Source organism: Stegostoma tigrinum, chromosome 4 (genome assembly GCF_030684315.1).
Source record: "Stegostoma tigrinum isolate sSteTig4 chromosome 4, sSteTig4.hap1, whole genome shotgun sequence".
NCBI lineage: Eukaryota > Metazoa > Chordata > Chondrichthyes > Orectolobiformes > Stegostomatidae > Stegostoma > Stegostoma tigrinum.
The window spans coordinates 95,002,683-95,023,106 of record NC_081357.1 but is presented as its reverse complement, the minus strand read 5'-3'; the positions used below and the strand labels follow the sequence as shown (position 1 = coordinate 95,023,106).

Below are 20,424 nucleotides of genomic sequence, written 5' to 3'. Positions count from 1 at the left end.
TTAGGCCTCTCGCATTGAAATAAATGCGGTTTAATTTATCAGTCTTACCCGATCAACTTGAGTAGTTTAAAGCCTCCCGAGTAATACTAGCAAATCTCCCTGCCAGAATATTTGTCACCTTTCAATTCAAATGCTTCCTACACAGGTCATTTCTGCCCCAGAAGAGATTCCAATGATCCAAAAAGGTGAATCCTTCTCCCCTGCACCAGCTCTTCAGACATGCATTCATCTGCTTATGCTCCTCTTCCTACACTCTCTCCAGCACGTGGCAGCAGGAATAATCCAGATATTACTTCCCTCAAGGATCCACTTTATAACCTCCTGCCTAATTTTCTATAGTCTGTCTTCAGAACCTTGTCCCTTTTCTCTTCCTATGTTGTTAGTTCCAATGTGTACAATGACCTCCTGCTGGCCACTCTCCCCTTTTGAGAATATTCTGCACCCCCTCTAAGACCTAGAAACCAGCTCAATCTTGCTGCTGTAAAAATAAAAATTCTGCTGTAGGATAAATTAACACACCTTTGTTTCACTTTTTTTTAAATTAGTGAAGAGAGAGATCTCAGTAAAATATAAAACAAAGCCCTTACCTAATCACTATTAAGCTGTTAAAAAGGTATAAATTATCAGTTCTGGTGTAAAACCAATAAATGCATCTGTGCCTCTATCTACTTTACAAAATGGAGACAGAATTTGCTAAAGTGAATGATTCTAATTTCCTGTGTATTTTTGAAATGTGTGCAAGATGAGTTATTTGTTGATGTTAATATCTAACATTTTACAAGTCACTGTCTCCCTGGTTAGCTTTTTCACTGTTTCACAACATTTTGTGTGTGACGGCTGAAAGCTGTCAGTCTGTATCTAACAAGCTATTGTTACTGTAGTATAAGCACTGAATAATGTCTTGGGTTGTTCAAAAGCTGCTCATGTGTAGCAATTACTACACCTGCTGAATTGGCAGACTATGATCTGTCATGTGCTATCATAGAGCAAATAATAACTGAAAAAGCTATGCAGAAAAGATCATTGCAGAATTTGACTGCATAAACAATTAAATAATGTATTGAAGTTTCTGAAGTCACTATCTTGTGAAAATACAAGATATATTTGTTGCTACTTAATCTGCTTCATTCCCAACAGGCAGCTTCAATGCTTTACTTAGAGAGCTAGTTGCTGAATTTACATTGACTGACAATTCTGCCAATACAACTACTTCCCTTTTGCGGTCGCTCTGCCACTATGATGATAGTGTTCTCCTTGGTTCCTGGCTTCAAGAAACAGACCATAAATCAATTGAGGATCAAGTGAGTAGTGAAAGAGCCTCTGTTCCACAAAAAAAAGTTTTATTTTCCTTTGTTGATGCAACCAGTTGAGCGCTCAACCATTCATACTTGCTAGGACGACACCTAATTTAGTTAATGGCAAACATTTCAGACATTCTTCACTGCGGCACAAAGCATTGTTGGATTTCCATGATAACTGTCAGGAGTGGCCATGTTAAACAGAGGGCTCTGGTAGTTTGTAATAAATTCTATAGAATCATGAAAGAAGTAATGACGCTTCACTCTGTTCTAAATCTGCGGCCCTTTATGCTAAAATTATGGCTCCTTGTTCTAGATTGTCCCATAAGGGAAAGCATTTGCTTTGTTTACCATATTAACCTTGTTAGCATCTTGTGTGGTTCAAACGGATGATATTGCCACATCTGATGAAGGATATATTAGTCCCAAAAGGAGTATAGTGCGACTTTACAAAAATAATATCTGAATTTTAGGGGTTGAGTTATGAGGAAAGATTATGCAAATTAGGCATGTTTTCTCTGGAATTCATAAGGTTAAAGGGGTGACTTCATCGAAGTCTTCAGGACATTAATGGGGTTAAAAACCAGGTAGATAAAGATAAATTATTTCCACTTGTTGGGAATTCTAGAACTAGGGGGCATAGTCTAAAAATTAGGGTCAAATCATTCAAGAGAGATGTTGGGAGGTACTTCTGCACATAAAGGCTGGTAGAGGTTTGGAACTTCCTTCCACAAATAGTAGTGGATGCTAGATCAGTTGTTAGTTTTTAAATCTAAAATTTTTGTGAAGCAAAGGTGCTAAGGGATATGGGCCAAAGGCTACAGATCATGGCCTCATCAACAGGTGGAGGGGCAGAATGCCCGACTCCTGTTCCAAATTCCCTCATTCTTCTGTTTCTGATTCTGATGTTGGGCAAGGCACAAGGATTCCCTGATCCTTCTCTTTCCCTTCCATTTGAGAGCAAGATAGGGCCTGACTTTAACATTTCATTCAAACTATTGCATATCTGACAATGCAGCACTCCTTCAGTTTCCACTTGGAGTATTGCGCTGGATTATGTGCTTGAACTTGAAATATAACTCTAGCATTAAATTGAAATTTTAGTTACCTTCTGTTTCGATTCTTAATCCATTGGTAGATAAGAACTAATTTATTATTTTAAAAATCTTTGTTTTCAGTAACCAACAGTCTGCAAGGAAAGTTGATCCTTGTCGATGTGACCAGGTTTTGTTGACGAATAGAGGAAGAAATCCAAGTTTTGCTCAGGCTAAACTGGAAGAGTCTTCAGGACTCAGTAGAGTAAACTCTGTTGTGGTTGGTTGGCTCGCCAAGTTGGTTCGTTGCTCCGCAGACGTTTCATTCCTCTGCTGGGTAACGTCATCAGTGCAGCCTCTGAAGCGCCGTTGTGTTTTGCCACCTGGTTTTAAATTCTGGAGTCTGTTGAGCTGGATTACCACACTTCCAGTTTTCCTTTGGAGTGTATATGGGGTAGAGTTCAGTGTGTTTACTGATGACTTTCTTTGTGGAGTATAAGGCTTCTAGGAACTCCCATGCCTGTCTCTGCTTTGCTCGTCCCAGGATCTTCGTGTTAGAACATAGAACATAGAACAGTACAGCACAGAACAGGCCCTTCAGCCCACAATGTTGTGCCGACCATTGATCCTCATGTATGCACCCTCAAATTTCTGTGACCATATACATGTCCAGCAGTCTCTTAAATGACCCCAAGGACCTTGCTTCCACAACTGCTGCTGGCAACGCATTCCATGCTCTCTCAACTCTCTGCGTAAAGAACCTGCCTCTGACATCCCCTCTATACTTTCCACCAACCAGCTTAAAACTATGACCCCTCGTGCTAGCCATTTCTGCCCTGGGAAATAGTCTCTGGCTATCAACTCTATCTATGCCTCTCATTATCTTGTATACCTCAATTAGGTCCCCTCTCCTCCTCCTTTTCTCCAATGAAAAGAGACCGAGCTCAGTCAACCTCTCTTCGTAAGATAAGCCCTCCAGTCCAGGCAGCACCCTGGTAAACCTCCTCTGAACCCTCTCCAAAGCATCCACATCTTTCCTATAATAGGGCGCCCAGAACTGGACGCAGTATTCCAAGTGCGGTCTAACCAAAGTTTTATAGAGCTGCAACAAGATCTCATGACTCTTAAACTCAATCCCCCTGTTAATGAAAGCCAAAACACCATATGCTTTCTTAACAACCCTGTCCACTTGGGTGGCCATTTTAAGGGATCTATGTATCTGCACACCAAGATCCCTCTGTTCCTCCACGCTGCCAAGAATCCTATCCTTAATCCTGTACTCAGCTTTCAAATTCGACCTTCCAAAATGCATCACCTCGCATTTATCCAGGTTGAACTCCATCTGCCACCTCTCAGCCCATCTCTGCATCCTGTCAATGTCCCGCTGCAGCCTACAACAGCCCTCTACACTGTCAACGACACCTCCGACCTTTGTGTCATCTGCAAACTTGCTGACCCATCCTTCAATTCCCTCGTCCAAGTCATTAATAAAAATTACAAACAGTAGAGGCCCAAGGACAGAGCCCTGTGGAACTCCACTCACCACTGACTTCCAGGCAGAATATTTTCCTTCTACTACCACTCGCTGTCTTCTGTTGGCCAGCCAATTCTGTATCCAAGCAGCTAAGTTCCCCTGTATCCCATTCCTCCTGACCTTCTGAATGAGCCTACCATGGGGAACCTTATCAAATGCCTTACTGAAGTCCATATACACCACATCCACAGCTCGACCCTCATCAACCTTTCTAGTCACATCCTCAAAAAACTCTAAGGTTTGTAAGGCATGACCTACCCCTCACAAAGCCGTGTTGACTGTATTTGATCAAGCCATGCTCTTCCAGATGGTCATAAATCTTATCCCTCAGAATCCTTTCTAACACCTTGCAGACGACAGACGTGAGACTTACCGGTCTATAATTGCCGGGGATTTCCCTATTTCCTTTCTTGAAGAGAGGAATTACATTTGCCTCTCTCCAGTCCTCAGGTACGACTCCAGTGGAGAGCGAGGATGCAAAGATCTTCGCAAGTGGCGAAGCAATTGCATTTCTCGCTTCCCAAAGCAGCCGAGGACAAATCTGATCCGGGCCTGGCGACTTGTCAATCTTAATGTTTGACAAAATTTTCAGCACATCAGCTTCGTCTATCTCTATCCATTCCAGCATGCACACCTGCTCTTCAAAGGTTTCATTCACTACAAAGTTTGTTTCTTTCGTAAAGACAGAAGCAAAAAACTCATTTAGGGCTTCCCCTACCTCCTCAGGCTCCACACACAAGTTCCCTATGCTATCCCTGATCGGCCCTACTCTTTCTTTGATCATTCTCTTATTCCTCACGTAAGTGTAAAATGCCTTTGTGTTTTCCCTGATTCCTTCTGCCAAGCCTTTCTCGTGCCCCCTCCTGGCTCTCCTCAGACCATTTTTGAGCTCCTTCCTTGCCTGCATGTAATCCTCTCTAGCTGAACTTGACCCTAGCTTCCTCCACCTTATGTAAGCTACCTTCTCCCTTTTCACTAGAAGCTCCACCGCTCCACCGTGTTGTCCCAGTCAAACTGGTTCGAGCTGGCTCGTTATTCCGCAGGCATTTCATTACCCTGTAACATCATCTGCGAAGACTCTGATGAAGCACCGTTGTGTTTTACCCCTGGTTTTTAAATTCTGGAGTCCATTGAGCTGGGACAAGCAAAGCCAAGTCTTCTCAGTGACAGTGAAGGAATGAGGAACAACATATATTTCCAAGTCAGGATGATGAGTGACACCTTTAATACCATAACATTATTGACACTTAGCCATAACAGCCATAATATCTCTAAAGAGAAATGGGACAAGTGACCAACAATTTTGTCAGAGGCCGGTTTTCAAGAACCCTGTGGGGCAATAGATAGGAAGAGAGCCAAACAACTATTGTAAGGGAATTCAATAGCTTAGATCCTAGATAGAAGGAAACATGACCACAATTAGTTTGCCCCCAGTTTCATGACAAATATCTATGCCTTTACCAGCATACCTAAAATAGATTATCCGCTCATCTGTCACTCTGTCAAATGTGAGGCATTTTTAAATTGTACATAAACTGGCTGCCACATTGCTTTTCAAAGTTAACTATACTTCAAGTACTTCCGCTCACAAAGACCCTGAACTATCTGTTGCTTGTTACTTTTACACACCACCCTGTTCCCTGGCCAACATCTGTCTTTGGCTTCCTGCAGCGTTCCAGTGAACCTCTACGTAAGCTGGAAGAACAACACCTCATTTTCCACTTGCGGACCCTGCAGCCCTCCAGACTTGATGTTGAGTTCAATAATGTTAGGGCCTAAACTCTCCCATGTCCCACATCCTACCCAACACTCCAGGCCTTGATATCTCAGCCCACAATTACACATCCCCAGTTGTTAGTCACTAATAGTCCCCATTAACAACTATTCACCCTCCCAGCATGATTGTTATCAACTCTTTGTCTATCCACTGCTCTTCTCTCTTTTTAGGCTCTATCCTAACGTATACTCCCTACCCCCATCCCCCTCCCTTTTTTTTCTGCATATAAACTGACATTTTCCCAGACGCCATCAGTTCTGAGGAAGGTAACCGGCCCTGAAACATTCACTTTTTTTTTCCCTTCATAGATGCTGCCAGAACTGCTGAGCTTTTCCAACTTTGTTTTTGTTCCTGATTCACAGCATCCACAGTTCTTTTGGTTTTTATACTTCAAGTACTTAATTGGCTGTGAAGCACTTTGAGATTACTGTGGTCGTGAAAGATGCTTGTCAGCATGTGTTGTTACTAGTATTAAACTCTGCTGCATTTCTGAAACAGTCAACTGCTCCCTTTTGCACAATCCGAATCTCTAGTTATTCTTGTAATTTTATAATTGTGAAAATTCAAAAATTCATGTGAATACCTAACTATAGGTCTGAAAATAGGAAAACACTCTAGATGTTTATCTGAAATATTATTAGTGATAAACAGTGATAAAACATTATTAAATAGTAATAAAATAGTCTTGGTTATCTTAGAATACAACATGTGAAGCAGGATGAACACAGCTGGCCGAGCAGGAAAGTTTGACGTTTCAGGTTTAGACCCTTCTTCAGAAATGGGGGAGGAGAAGGGGATTCCAAAATAAAAAGGGAGACGGGGGAGGCGGATCGAAGATGGATAAAGGAGAAGATAGTGAGAGGAGACAGACTGGTCAAAGAGGCAGGTTTAGAGCCAGTGAAGGTGAATGTTGGTGGGGAGTTAGAGGGGATAGGTCAAGGAGGCGGGATGAGGTTAGTGGTTAGGAGATGGGGGTGGGGCTTGAGGTGGAAAATATGGTTAGGGAGGCAGGGACTCGCTAGGCTTGTTTTGGGATGTGGTTGGGGGAGGGGAGATTTTGAAGCTTGTGAAGCCCACACTGATACCCTTGGGCTGCAGGGTTCCCAAGCGGGGTTCCTAAGCCTTGAAGAGCTAGTGTTCGGGCTACGTCTCCTTATTGGCCAAAAAACCAAACGCCAAATGCTACCGTCTTAGAACATAGAACATTTCAGCACAGTACAGGCCCTTCGGCCCTCGATGTTGTGCCGACCTGTCATACCAATCTGAAGCCCATCTAACCTACACTATTCCATGTATGTCCATATGCTTGTCCAATGACGACTTAAAGTTGGCAAATCTACTACCGTTGCAAGCAAAGCGTTCCATAACAAACCGTTCCCTTAACACTCTGAGTAAAGAAACTACCTCTGACATCGGTCCTAAATTTTTCACTCCTCAATTTAAAGCTATGCCCTCTCGTGCTCGCCGTCGCCATCCTAGGAAAAAGGCTCTCCCTATCCACCCTATCTAACCCTCTGATTATTTTATATGTCTCAATTAAGTCACCTCTCAACCACCTTCTCTCTAACGATAACAGCCTCAAGTCCCTCAGCCTTTCCTCCATAAGACCTTCCCTCCATACCAGGCAACATCCTAGTAAATCTCTGCACCCTTTCCAAAGCTTCCACATCCTCCTTTATAATGTGGTGACCAGAACTGTACGCAATACTCCAAGTGCGGCCACACCGGAGTTTTGTACAGCTTCACCATAACCTCTTGGTTCCGGAACTCGATCCCTCTATTAATGAAAACTAAAACACTGCATGCCTTCTTAACAACCCTGTCAACCTGGGTGGCAACTTTCAAGGATCTGTGTACATGTCTTCTGGCTGAGATATTGTGATGGATGTGAAAGATTCCTTGAAACTATTTCAGAGAAAAGGAGGAGATCTGTCTTGTGTCCTTGCCAATATTTAATCCAGCTCCCAGTATTGCTAAATCAGATTATGTGGTTTGTTATCGTGTGATTGTTTACAGGACCTTGTTATCTGCAAATTAACTCATGCCTTTCCTAATATTATAATAGAGGCTCAGTTCAAAAGAACTTAATTGCTGTATAACATTTTGGGAATGTCACAAAGTCATGAAAGACACTATAGAGGAACAAGTCTCGTTATTTTGCACTACACAAGAGGCTTGTCCAGAAAATATGCCTACCTCGTATATTCATACAAATTCCATTTCCTGTACCTATGGGTCTGCAAGAGGCAAATCCTTTATGAAAGTTCTAATGTACTGGTGTGAGTGCTGAAATAAAGAGTTGACTCAGCCCTTCACAGATTATCTACTGGAACAACATTCAATAGAATCAATAGGGCAGTTTTATTGAGTTTAAAGCGTTGGTTATTAACAGGGAAAAAAAAATCCCCTGGCAACTTCGTAACGGGACTAGCACACTTTGTTAATCATGAAATGCCATTGGTTAATACCTGTGGAATGAACAAATAATTCAAAGGAATGTATTCTCAGAGTAAACAGTTGAATAAAAATATTTTTTGGGAGTATGCAAAGTCTTCTTCCAAATGATAAATAATATGAAATAAGTTGGGTTCTTGAAAAGAACCAAGAATAGGTGGTGGCCATTCATTCCTTTCCTTTCTGCCAAATTCAACATTCAATTAGATCAGAACTGACCTGTATTTTAATCCCATTTGCTAACCTTTGGTTTTATTTCCTTTAGTATCCTTGACAGAAAAGAACAAAAATCTATTCCTCTCAGTTTTGAAATTTTTAATTGAACCCCACCCTCACCCTTCCAGCACACGCTCACACCCGATAGATTTTCACAACCCTCTGTGTGAAGACTTCTGGAGACTATCGTATACTGTACAGGAGAGACATAGCTTCAAGTTACCAACATCATAAGAGATCTCTGCATCTTTTCTCATCTCATTGCAGCACAATACAGATTCCACATACAGCATATGATTTGAATATGCCCAAAATATCAGTGGAGCCAAGGTTTTACCACGATCTGAACCCCAGCAAGCAACTTATGTTGGAGTTAATTGGAACATTGCTGTAAAATCTAGATATGATCTGTCATCCTTTGATAATAAAATTTATTGTGTTCCTTTCTAACACCTTGCAGAGAAGCCAGAAATAACCCCTCATTCTGTGTACCATGTCCCATTCATTCGACTTGCTTGAAACCTCACTGCTGCCCTTTGCAATATGATCACGTAGTGTCTGATCTGAGTGGAAGCCGTGATGTGAACATGGCTTTCCTAACCATCTGTGGTTTGCTGCTTCATCACAGTGAATCTTTGGGACAGCGTACTTGTGTTCATTCTGAAAATGTGTGTATCACTGGCTATACCAGCATTTATTGTTCATCCCTAATTTCCCTTGATCAAAAAAAAATTGATTTTCAAACAGTTTCATAATAAACTGACTTGTCCTCTGTGTATGTATGTATCCTAAAATACTTTTTATAGAATTACAGAATTTTGACCCATCAATATATTTCTAAGTCAGGATGGTGTGTGACTTGGAGATGAGCTTGTAGGTGGTAGCGTTCCCATGCATCTGCTGCCACTGACCTTCTAGGTAGTAGAGGTCGTCGGTTTGGAAGATGCTGTCTAAGCAGCCTAGATGTGTTGTTGCACCACATCTTTGTATAGTGTAGACTGCTACTACTCAGTGTCAGTGTGTCGGGAATAGATGTTGATGGCGTCAGATTGGGTGCCAGTCAAATGGATTACTTTGTCCTGAATGATGTCAAGCATCCTGAGAGTTGTTAGATCTATGCTTATCCAGGCAAATGAAGAGTATACCACCAGGAGAAAAGTGAGTTACTGGCTACAGATTTCCAAGCCCCTGAATTTCTCATTACCACACTGTTTAAATAGTTGCTGCAGTTCAGTTTTAGTCATGGTTAACTCCCAGGGTGTTGATGGAGGGAAGTTTAGTGTTGGCATTGATTGCAGAAGGTGATGGTTGGATTTTCTCTGGTTGAAAGTCTCTAGTTATTTCTTGACACTTTCATGTTACTTGTTATTTATCAGCCAAAGCCCAGATGTTGTCCAGGTCTTGCTGCACAATAGTGCTGTTAATATATTGTTGGATTAGTAATCCAGAGAATGTGAGCTCCTTTTGCATCAGAGCAGTTTGACAATTCAAATTCCTTTCTTAAAAAAACTGTCAGAGAGAATGACAATGAACTGTCATGATGTTGAAAACCCAGCAGGTTTGCTAATGTTCTTTAGGATTTCTGCCATCCTTATCTGATTGGGTCCCGTATGTGACTTCAGTCACATCCTGGCTACCTCTCAATGTCCTCTAGAGTGGCCTAGAAAACCTAACAGTTGTCAAAACAACACCAAATATGAGAGACATGAATACCAAGTGCTCCACAAAACTGCGAGTTAACTGCAGGATGGTTCCAACCTCCGATGACAGGAGAGTAGGAAGGTCGATGAGTAGTGATGGGATGAAATAAATAAGGAAGAAGTATCCATCCAAGAGAATAGATTAGAAGCTGGTGTGACTAGGTGAGTTGAAGTGAAATTACTGACTGAGCTTGAAGAAATGGAGACCAGAAGTAAGGGCACTGATAGTGAGTGACAACCTAATGTGCATGCAAGGGGGACAAAGGGAATTTATTACACAAACTACATTAAGTATGAAGAGATTGGTCAAGGTTCTATACAGAAGAAAGGGTGGAGGCAATATGTAATTGTTCACAGTTACACTTTAAGCATACATTTAATTCTTTTATTCGATACAGCATGACATGCTAGATTTAACCAGTGGGAGCTTTCAGTGCTCAGAATGGCTGCATCACTTCCTACATGACAGTTGTGACTATGTTTAAAGCACTTGGTTGTTTTAAAAGTAGTTTGGTGTCCTGAAAAGGTTAAATGCAATTTTCTTATCTTTTCAGCAAAGGAATAGTGAGCAGAATCTTTCGAATGATACCTCCAGTTAACCTAATTGGTTCTTTGCAATACACGAAATAGAAGAAACAGGAGTAGACCAAACAGTTCCTCAAGTCTGCTGTGTCACTGAATGAGTGGTGGTTTATCTTGTTACACTTTACTGCCCTATTCCCATATCTTCAACATCCTTATTCACAACTCTCTCTCTAGCTGAAGTAATTTCGTCTCATCTCATTCTGAAATAGCTGCCTCTTATCTTGAAACTGTAATCCCTGGTTTTAGACTCCCAAGTCAGGGGAAACATGAATCATAGACAAGGAACATTGAACAAAAGCTGTGTCTTTCTGTTATATGTTCTGCTGTATGACCAAACCTAGTGCACAGAACCCACTTTGCAGAATGTTGCCCAACTTGTATGGACTGTTTTTAGTTGGTGTAACAGCCACAAGAAATCATGCTTCATTAAGACTCAGTACAATTTCTTTGCAGCTCCAGCCAAATAGTGCATCCGGAAGCGGAGCCTTGGAGCATGACCCATCCTCGATCTACCTGCGTATCCCTGTAGGTGAGGCAGTGCCAGGGCCTCTTCCACTAGGTGTGTCGGTCATCGATGCCTCAGTTGCCCTCTTTGGTGTGGTGTTTCCTCACGTCTCCTTCAAACATCGGTGAGAGCTTGACTCAACTTTAACATTTATCAAAGCAGATTTTATGTACTGGATAAGTTTGGGAGCAATTGGATTACGTCAGGGATGAGCTTTTGTCTTATGAGTTTGATGGACCAGATGCTCTGTTCTTGCTGACCAATTTCTTATGTTTGATAACTATCCCACAAATGAACATCAGCCTCAATTTCTATGGGTACTTGTACAAGTGAAGTAGAAGGAGTAATATCCAAGGCACCGTGCTTTTAAGTCCCTTCGGAGAGGGAGACGTATAGGGTACTTACACAGTTATTAGATATTCAGTCTTCATCGAAACAGTCCACACTTGGTACAGGCAATCTCTTCTTTAGAGAGAGAGAGAGATAATGGGAACTGCAGATGCTGGAGATTCCAAGATAATAAAATGTGAGGCTGGATGAACACAGCAGGCCAAGCAGCATCTCAGGAGCACAAAAGCTGACGTTTCGGGCCTAGACCCTTCATCAGAGAGGGGGATGGGGGGAGGGAACTGGAATAAATAGGGAGAGAGGGGGAGGCGGACCGAAGATGGAGAGTAAAGAAGATAGGTGGAGAAGGTGTGGGTGGGGAGGTAGGGAGGGGATAGGTCAGTCCAGCCGCTTTGCAGAACACCTCCGCTCAGTTCGCAACAAACAACTGCACCTCCCAGTCGCAAACCATTTCCACTCCCCCTCCCATTCTCTTGATGACATGTCCATCATGGGCCTCCTACACTGCCACAATGATGCCACCCGAAGGTTGCAGGAACAGCAACTCATATTCCGCCTGGGAACCCTGCAGCCATATGATATCAATGTGGACTTCACCAGTTTCAAAATCTCCCCTTCCCCCACTGCATCCCTAAACCAGCCCAGTTCATCCCCTCCCCCCACTGCACCACACAACCAGCCCAGCTCTTCCCCCCCCACCCACTGCATCCCAAAACCAGTCCAACCTGTCTCTGCCTCCCTAACCGGTTCTTCCTCTCACCCATCCCTTCCTCCCACCCCAAGCCGCACCCCCAGCTACCTACTAACCTCATCCCACCTGCTTGACCTGTCCGTCTTCCCTGGACTGACCTATCCCCTCCCTACCTCCCCACCCACACCTTCTCCACCTATCTTCTTTACTCTCCATCTTCGGTCCGCCTCCCCCTCTCTCCCTATTTATTCCAGTTCCCTCCCCCCATCCCCCTCTCTGATGAAGGGTCTAGGCCCGAAACGTCTTCTTTAGAGATACTGGTGCAAACCATTTTGCCAGTGCCATAGGCATCAGCTACAACGATGATGCTTATTCCATATTAAGTGCAGACTATTTTGGCCAGTCACAATCATTTTTGCTCACCAGTGCAGCAGCAAACTTATTACTCTTTCTTAGTATCATAATAAAGAGGTCTTTTCAGTTTTTCTAAAATTCCCATTTGTTCACAGCAACCCCAGTCCATAATGGAACTGTAACTATTCCAAGTACTGAAGCTTTGGGGCTGATCTAGTTTATTAGTGCACAACATACAGATATGGAAGGAAAACCAGATGTCAGAACTTAAAAAACCTAGTCATCTAGTTACAGTCTGAAACTTGAGGGTGTCTTTGGCTTACATTCCATACCTAGATCATGTGGTGGTTTGAGGATCCGCCCTGTATTTTGGGGCAAGCACATTAACCACCATGTACAAGCCTGCTCTGAGGGGTGGCTGTATTATGAAAGGTGTTATTTATGCACATGGGCAATTGTCTCTGGCACTTGTGTACATTAACTTAAAAGCTGTTGGCCTTAAGCAAATTGGAAAGAAAAGTAAAACAATTTGCTTAAGCCCAACAGCATTTAAGTTAATGTACACAAATGCCAGCGTGCTAGAAATGCTCCCAGATCAGAAGCATTAGCTGAAGGAGAATCGGGGTTAATGTGTCAGGTCAATGATATTTCATCAGAATTGGGAAAAGTTAGAAATGTAAAAGGTTTTAAGAGAGTGAAAATGGAAGGGGACTTAGTGGATTGACACCGTTTTGCTTCCATTGGGGATAAGTGTTAACCCTCCCTTCAGTCACGAGAAATAAGTGCTTCCTTCTCATTGTTTAGCACAAGATATCCAGCAATTGTAATGGCCTTTGGGGTGTACTCCTGGAAACAAAACAAAGTAATTTAATGAACAATTATTATCGCAGCAATAGATATACAGCAATATCCATCCCGCTAGTCAGAACAAGGAGAAAAGATTGCAATTTAATGACTTCTTTAAACAGCAAATCATTGTTCTGACCTGCCTCTGATCAATGATTAGCCTGTTGTGATTGTGTCCTACCTCAGACCACAGGTTTTACTGAATCAAAAAATAATTATCTTCTGGTTGTAAATTCCCTGGAACTTTGATTTGGAAAGAGGCAGGAGATCACAAATACAAGCAAGTAAATCTCGAAGCACTCTGACTTTGGATCACACTCCCAACCAGCTTCAAAAGTACAGTGAGGAATTCTGTGCTGCTGTCTAACAGTGTGGAGAGGCAAGAAAAGCAGAAACACAGAAATAAAAGGCTAAGAAATGGCAATGAAAACAGGAAGTACAAATTCAGACGATTCTGCTTTGCGATTTTTAGTACTCTTCTTCATTTCCATATTAAGTCTTCATCACATGATCAAAACAGTACATCTGATTACTAAGTGAGGATGTATGTCTAAAGTGGAGATTGGAAACTTCCTGAGACTATCGCTAATTTAAGTTCTTAACCATTGTAGATGTTCTATGTGCTTGCTGGGTTGCTGCTAGTTCCATCCTTTTCAGACCAATCAAACCTCCGTATATAAACTTGCTTTACAAGTGCTTTACAATTGTTGATTTGTGTTAAGTTCATTTAACTTTGGAGAATGTAATCTGTATCTTCAACATGTGAGTCATAAAGGCGCTATTTGTGCTAAGTACATGTGTTTCCACAGGCTTCAGATGTTGGATCATTTTGCTGAATGCATCAGACAAGCGAAAGGGGTTCGTCAGCAGGCTGTACAGATCAACATCTTCACTGCTGTTCTTAGTGCACTCAAGGTGGGCCTCTTTCAATGAAGTCCAAAGAAACCCCTAAAGGGCAACAGGACCTTGGTCTGCCATCTCTACCAAAAGATGGTACTTACAATGTTGCAGCAGCTTATGTTTTCGAAGTGGAGAAACACACGAGTTTTCCACTCAAATGGGAGTACTACTTTCCAAGCCATAGCTGCCACTTGACTCCTAACACAGGTCTGAACCTGGATTTGAGCATCATGTGTGCACCATGAGAGTATTTCGACACTTGCCTCATGGCAATTTACACAAAGCACTTTTATGCTTTCGTTAGAATGGTGATCATTGAGCAGCCCGTTGAAATAATCTTCTGACCTGTGCAGTTTCTATATTGTTGCTTAAAAAAGGAAAGCAACAGAAAGCACTGTTACTAAAAGTGTCATTCTATTTTCTAGGGTCTAGCAGAGAACAAGAGTACCCTGGGACCCGACGAGGTGCGGAAGTCTGCGCTGGCACTAGTTATGGGTGCTCTTGATAACCCCAATCCAATTTTGCGATGTGCTGCTGGTGAAGCTCTGGGGAGGATGGCACAGGTGGTTGGAGAGGCCACTTTCATAGCCAGGATGGCACAGCACAGTTTTGACAAGTATGATTTCATATAACATTGGATCTTCAGTTATTGTCATTACCAGTGTCTCGTCCCTTTTTTACTAGTCTCCCAGTTAACCTCTCGGTTCTTGTTGACAGATCCCTTTATTTTATGAATTGTCACTGTTTTTGCCTTGAATTACATTGCAGTATAAAATCAGCAACACAGAAGTATCCCATTTGGGTCAACTGTTCCATTTTAATATTTGTGCTACACAGATCTCCACCCACGCCTCTTCATCTCAACTACCAACATAACTTCTAATTGTTTCGTTCTTGGGTGTTTAACTATCTTTACCTTAAAGGAATCTTTGCTATTTGCCTCAACTACTCTCTCAGGGCTCTTGTGACACTGGTAGTGTTCTTACCCCTGAACCAGGAGGTCCAGGTTAAAGTCCCACCTATTCCAGAGGTGCGTAATAACATCTCTGAATGGTTTGATCAGAAAAGTAGGTAAACCACTCTTGGAAGTATCGCATTCCATATTCTTACCCCTCTGGGAAAAGGACTTTCTCTTGAATTGTATCTTTTATATACGGTCGCTGTGTACTCTTAAATCTAGTAGCCTCAGGAATGAGGAAATGCTAGACTTTGGAACATGGTTCTTGTCAGGAAAACAAAATGAGAGGATCTGGTTCAGGCTGGATGACACAGTGCAAATTGGTGTGTTAATTGAGTGAATCTGGGATCAGTAAAACCAACAGGGATGATTACAAATCACTTTGAGGTTTATGATCAAGTTAACATCTCTGACATTAAATTTAATAACTCTTTCCTATCCCCACTTAGCCACATCAGTGCAACCTATTTAAATTGAGAAAAAAACACAAGGGTCCAGATTTTTGGCAATGCCAGTTTTTGGACAGCCAGTTTTGAGTTTTCCTGTGACTCCCTTTTATTCATGTCCACAGTTTTGTTTTATTTGCCTGCACATTGAATTTGTAGGAATGTGTTTCATTCTCCCATTTCCTCACTTTCTTATATAATTCTGTTGCAAATAGAAATTGTTAGATCTCTTTATATTTCTGGTCAACCTGTGCAGCGATGCCATTACACATCCCTAAAACAGATGAGTCTTGAACCCCAGCCTCTGAGCTCAGAGGTAGGAACACTATTACTACCCCACAAGAGCCCCTTAACAGGGGAAGATCGAATAAAGACTACCGGAACGTTTTCATCTAGAACTCCAGTCTGCATTTATATAGCACTTTTTAACATTGTGAAATGTCGTTAAATACTCTGCCTGTTCCTTTTAAAAACAAGGGCTGTATTTCAACTATTGTTTCATTCAGTGCAATAATGGCTCCCACGACTTAAATATTAAATCCCATATCTCCATTGAGTAAAAAGGAACTTCCTTCATTGTTAATTCAGGGACATAAGCAATAGCTGGACTATTCACGTTTGCCTTGAATGAACCAGCTACATTTAAGAACCAGACAATTCACAGATTCTGCTCTATACAGGTAGTGGGCCTGTCAAAGGCTCTTTCCTTATAAATTTTTGTCTTGGTAGACTAAAATCTGCTCGTGATGTGGTGTCCAGGACGGGGCACTCACTTGCACTTGGCTGCCTTCATCGATATGTTGGTGGAATAGGGTCCGGCCAGCATCTGAAGACCAGTGTCAGCATCCTTTTGGCACTTGCACAGGATGGTACTTCCCATGAAGTACAGGTAAATCTATTCAAGGTCTGAACTCCTAATTTGTTGGTTCTGCATACTTCAGTCATGGTGATGGGTTTGACTGCCTTTATATCTTTCAGACCTGGGCTCTTCACTCTCTGGCTTTGATTGTGGACTCCAGTGGTCCTATGTACCGTGGATATGTGGAGCCCACTCTGTCGCTTGTTCTGACGTTGCTGCTGACTGTTCCACCATCTCACACTGAAGTGCACCAGTGTTTGGGCCGTTGTTTGGGTGCGTTAATCACCACTGTTGGACCAGAACTGCAAGGTAGGGTGGTCAGGATTGGTGAGATGTGTACAGCTAGGGAATTAGTTTTTAGATATGACTAGATGTCCTGAATATTCTATGATATTTTTACAGTCCATTGTCAAAGTTATAGAAAAAGTTAACTTTTTAAGTAGTTCCTGTTCACCTTTTTGATTGTGCTAAAAGAACAACTATTTGTTCATGGCTTAATGAATGGACTGTCTCCTCTGAGTCAATGTTGTGGATTCCAGCCCCCTTTGAGAAACGTGAATGCAGTCTCTTGCCTGACACTCCCAGTGCATCATTGAGGGATTGCTGCACTATCAGAAGTGCTGTCTTTTGGATGAGTGGTTTAACTGAGGCTCTGTCTGCCCTTTCCAGATAGACACAAGATTTTGTGACAGTGGATAAAGCAGTGCAGAGAATTATTCGGGTGTCTTGGCCTCCTTTTCACTGATACCACTAAAGTCAGATTGTCTAGTCATCTATGATTTGTTGTTTCTGTGCATCCGCGATGTGAAATGGTAGTCCACTCTGTAACAGTGACTGTCCTTTTAGAGTATTTCATTGGGTGTAAGTCACTTTAGAAAATGCTGAGGATGTGACAGTGCTGCATGGATCCAAGTTTTTCCTGCCATATTTCAACTCTTATCTGTTTCCTAATGGAAATCATCTTGGAATAATAATCCACCCTTAGCAGAAGTGAACCCTTTTGTCTTACAGGACTGTTTGTATAATGTGGTAGCTGTACAGATTTGCTGTTGGAATTTCTGCCTGTGCTATTCATTTAGTTTTTGATTCTTTCTAGGTAACGGAGCGTCTACATCTACAATACGTTCTTCCTGCCTTGTGGGCTGCGCCATCATGCAAGACCATTCTGACTCCATTGCCCAGGCAGCAGCAATATCCTGTCTGCAGCAACTTCATATGTTTGCACCACGTCATGTCAATCTGTCCAGTTTGGTGCCCAGTCTCTGTGTAAGTGGAATTGAGCGATATCAGTGTAGTTTGATGCATCTAAGTTCTGTAGCTGATACTCCTCTCCGAGTGAAAGAATGCTGAGTTTTAGTTCTACTCCCAACACCTGAGCCATACAGTCTTTGCTGGTACTTCAGCTGCAGTATGGAGAGAGTACTGTAATGTTGTCCTTCAGATCTGACATTAAGCCAAGGTTCCATCTGTCCTTTTAGGTCAGAGGTAGATTTTTCATGGCAAAATCGGAAGAGAAATTCTTTCTTGTGATCTGGCAGATCTTTGTCCCTCAACAAACATCACTAAAATAATGATTACTGGTCAGAGTCAGATTCTTGTTTGCTCATTTTGTTGCTGCCATTTTTCCAATTTTAGTTTGACCAAACTTTGAAATCACTTCATTGACTGTGAAGTAGTTTTGAGCTCCCTGAGATCGTGAAAGGTGTTATACAAATGCAAGTCTTTTATTTTTACTTGAAACTGTCATTCAGCTTTGCATAAATTTCTCTCATAAAATATCCTAACTGTTAAATTCAGGCTACCTTTGGACTCAATGACTGACAAGTAAGATGGAATGCAACTGAAATATCCCCATAGTAGTTCATCATCATAACCCAGCTATGATCATGACTTTCTGAACCTTGAATGGTGATAAGGGTTTTGTGGTTTCTAGTTTGCTGTCTTGTGCTTAACTGCTTCAGTTTTGAACCAAAAGCTGTTAACCAGTGACAGTAATGCAGGAAATCATCGGTGGTGGAAGTGGTTGACTCTCATCAATGTCTTCTGCCTTGGACATAACTCTTGTAAACAGCATCCCTTTGCATTGGATGCAATGATGGATGTGACAGTGGCTTCACTGTCTCTGAATTTGTACAACGGCTACCACGTGGAACATTAGTTGCAAGTAGGTTAAATACATACCAGGGGCATCTAGATAAATACATTTTGAAAAGGTTTGAAAGGGTAAACATAAAGAAAACATTTTTAATTGTGGTACAATAAATATGAGTAAATATAGGACAGGCACTTCAATCCAACAAGGAATTGAAGAGAAACTTGCTGACACAGAATGGTGAGAATGTGGAATCTCGTACCATGTGAAGTCATTGACATAAATAGCATAGATTTAAGGAGAAGCTAGTTAAACACTTCAGGGGAAAAAGTAATAGAAAGATATATGCTTATTGGGTGAGATAAAGTAGAATGGCAGGTGTCTTTGTTTGAAGAAGGAACACTGACACAGATCATTTGGGCTGAATAGCTTATTTCTATGCTATAAATGTTATGTAACAGCAAATGATACATCATTTAAAATAGAAGATTGAATGCTCAGATCGCAGGTCTACATTTAATCCAACTACTGAGAGTGCTCACAGTCCCTTAATATTCGATGAGTTTGTAGCAAAATCAGAGTTTAACAGCTGATGTCTGATACTTTACCTACTACAGGTCCACCTTTGCAGCTCGCACTTGCTATTACGTAGAGCAGCAGTTGCATGTCTCCGCCAGCTCGCTCAAAGAGAGGCAGCTGAGGTATGTGCCTATGCCATGACTCTCGCTCGGAGTGCTGCAAGTAAAGAAAGCAGTGGCATTGGTGAGTCATTAATTCGAGTCCTGGTGGAATAGAGACATCTCTCTGTATTTGGCTGAATGTAGAGACATTATGCTGACAATTGCTGTTGCTGAGAGCATTTGGCTTGTGCTTGTGTACTGTTCACCTGGCCCCTGTTCTAACATAATAAAGTGGCAACATATAGTAACATAGCAAATCATGATCAGGATGGACATGATTGGGTCTTTTGTCCATCAATCACATCTGAAGATCTCTTCAGCCTGACTTAATATTTTAAGTTTGCGACTATCTGGTTCTGATGCAAGATCAATAACCTGGATCATGAATTCTTTCGGTCTTCAGAAATGCTGCTGAGTACTGCCTGATTATTTTTTTCTCTTTTAGATATTCATCATCTGCAAATTATGCCTTTGTGTTGTACCAGAGAGTCTATTTACACCTCTGTCAACTAGTAAATTGAAGGTAGTCAGAACCCATGGCGTAGTCACATCGAACAAACTATTTACTCAGCAAATAGTCTATTTCAACAATTCACTACGACAAACAATCTAGAGTCTATTTTACAATCATAGAATTTTATCAATGCAAAGAATTAAGCAGGCTCTTTAGGCTTACGTAGGCACTCCAAATGAGCAGTTCTTCTAGTGCCATGCTCCCACCTTCTCATAATGCTGCACATTGAGCCTTTTCAGTTATATCCAATTCTGTTTGAAAGTTTCAATTGAAGCTGCCTCCACTACACTGGCATGTAGCATGTTCTAGACTTTAGTGACTTCCTGCATGTCAGAGTTATTCCTCATGTTGCTTTTCCTATTTGTACCAATGCTTGAAATCTCTGCCCTCTTATTCCTGATCCTTTAATGAGTGGGAACTGTTTCTCCATATCAATTGTGTCCATATCCTTTTTGAATTTGAATACCTCAATCAAATTTCCTTTGAGCCATATCTTCTCCAAGGAAAACAACCTAGACTTCTCCAATTTATCTTCATAACCAACACGCCTGATCTCTGGAACTATTCTTGTGAATCTTTTCTGCACTTTTTCTCCAATGCTGCACCCAGTTGAGCCCAGGATGTTACACAAGT

General features: G+C 41.8%; 1 protein-coding gene across 2 annotated transcripts in view; it reads left to right on the top strand.

Moving 5' to 3' along the window:
* Positions 1-20,424, top strand: part of heatr5b (HEAT repeat containing 5B) — a 98,712-nt gene that overhangs the window by 44,071 nt on the left and 34,217 nt on the right. For both annotated transcript variants that reach the window (XM_048530634.2, XM_048530635.2), the window contains 8 exons: positions 1,138-1,301; positions 11,052-11,227; positions 14,152-14,257; positions 14,668-14,858; positions 16,376-16,535; positions 16,625-16,814; positions 17,602-17,771; positions 19,215-19,359. In XM_048530634.2, the coding sequence (XP_048386591.1) occupies positions 1,138-1,301; positions 11,052-11,227; positions 14,152-14,257; positions 14,668-14,858; positions 16,376-16,535; positions 16,625-16,814; positions 17,602-17,771; positions 19,215-19,359 (1,302 nt within the window). The remainder of the gene's footprint in view (positions 1-1,137; positions 1,302-11,051; positions 11,228-14,151; positions 14,258-14,667; positions 14,859-16,375; positions 16,536-16,624; positions 16,815-17,601; positions 17,772-19,214; positions 19,360-20,424) is intronic.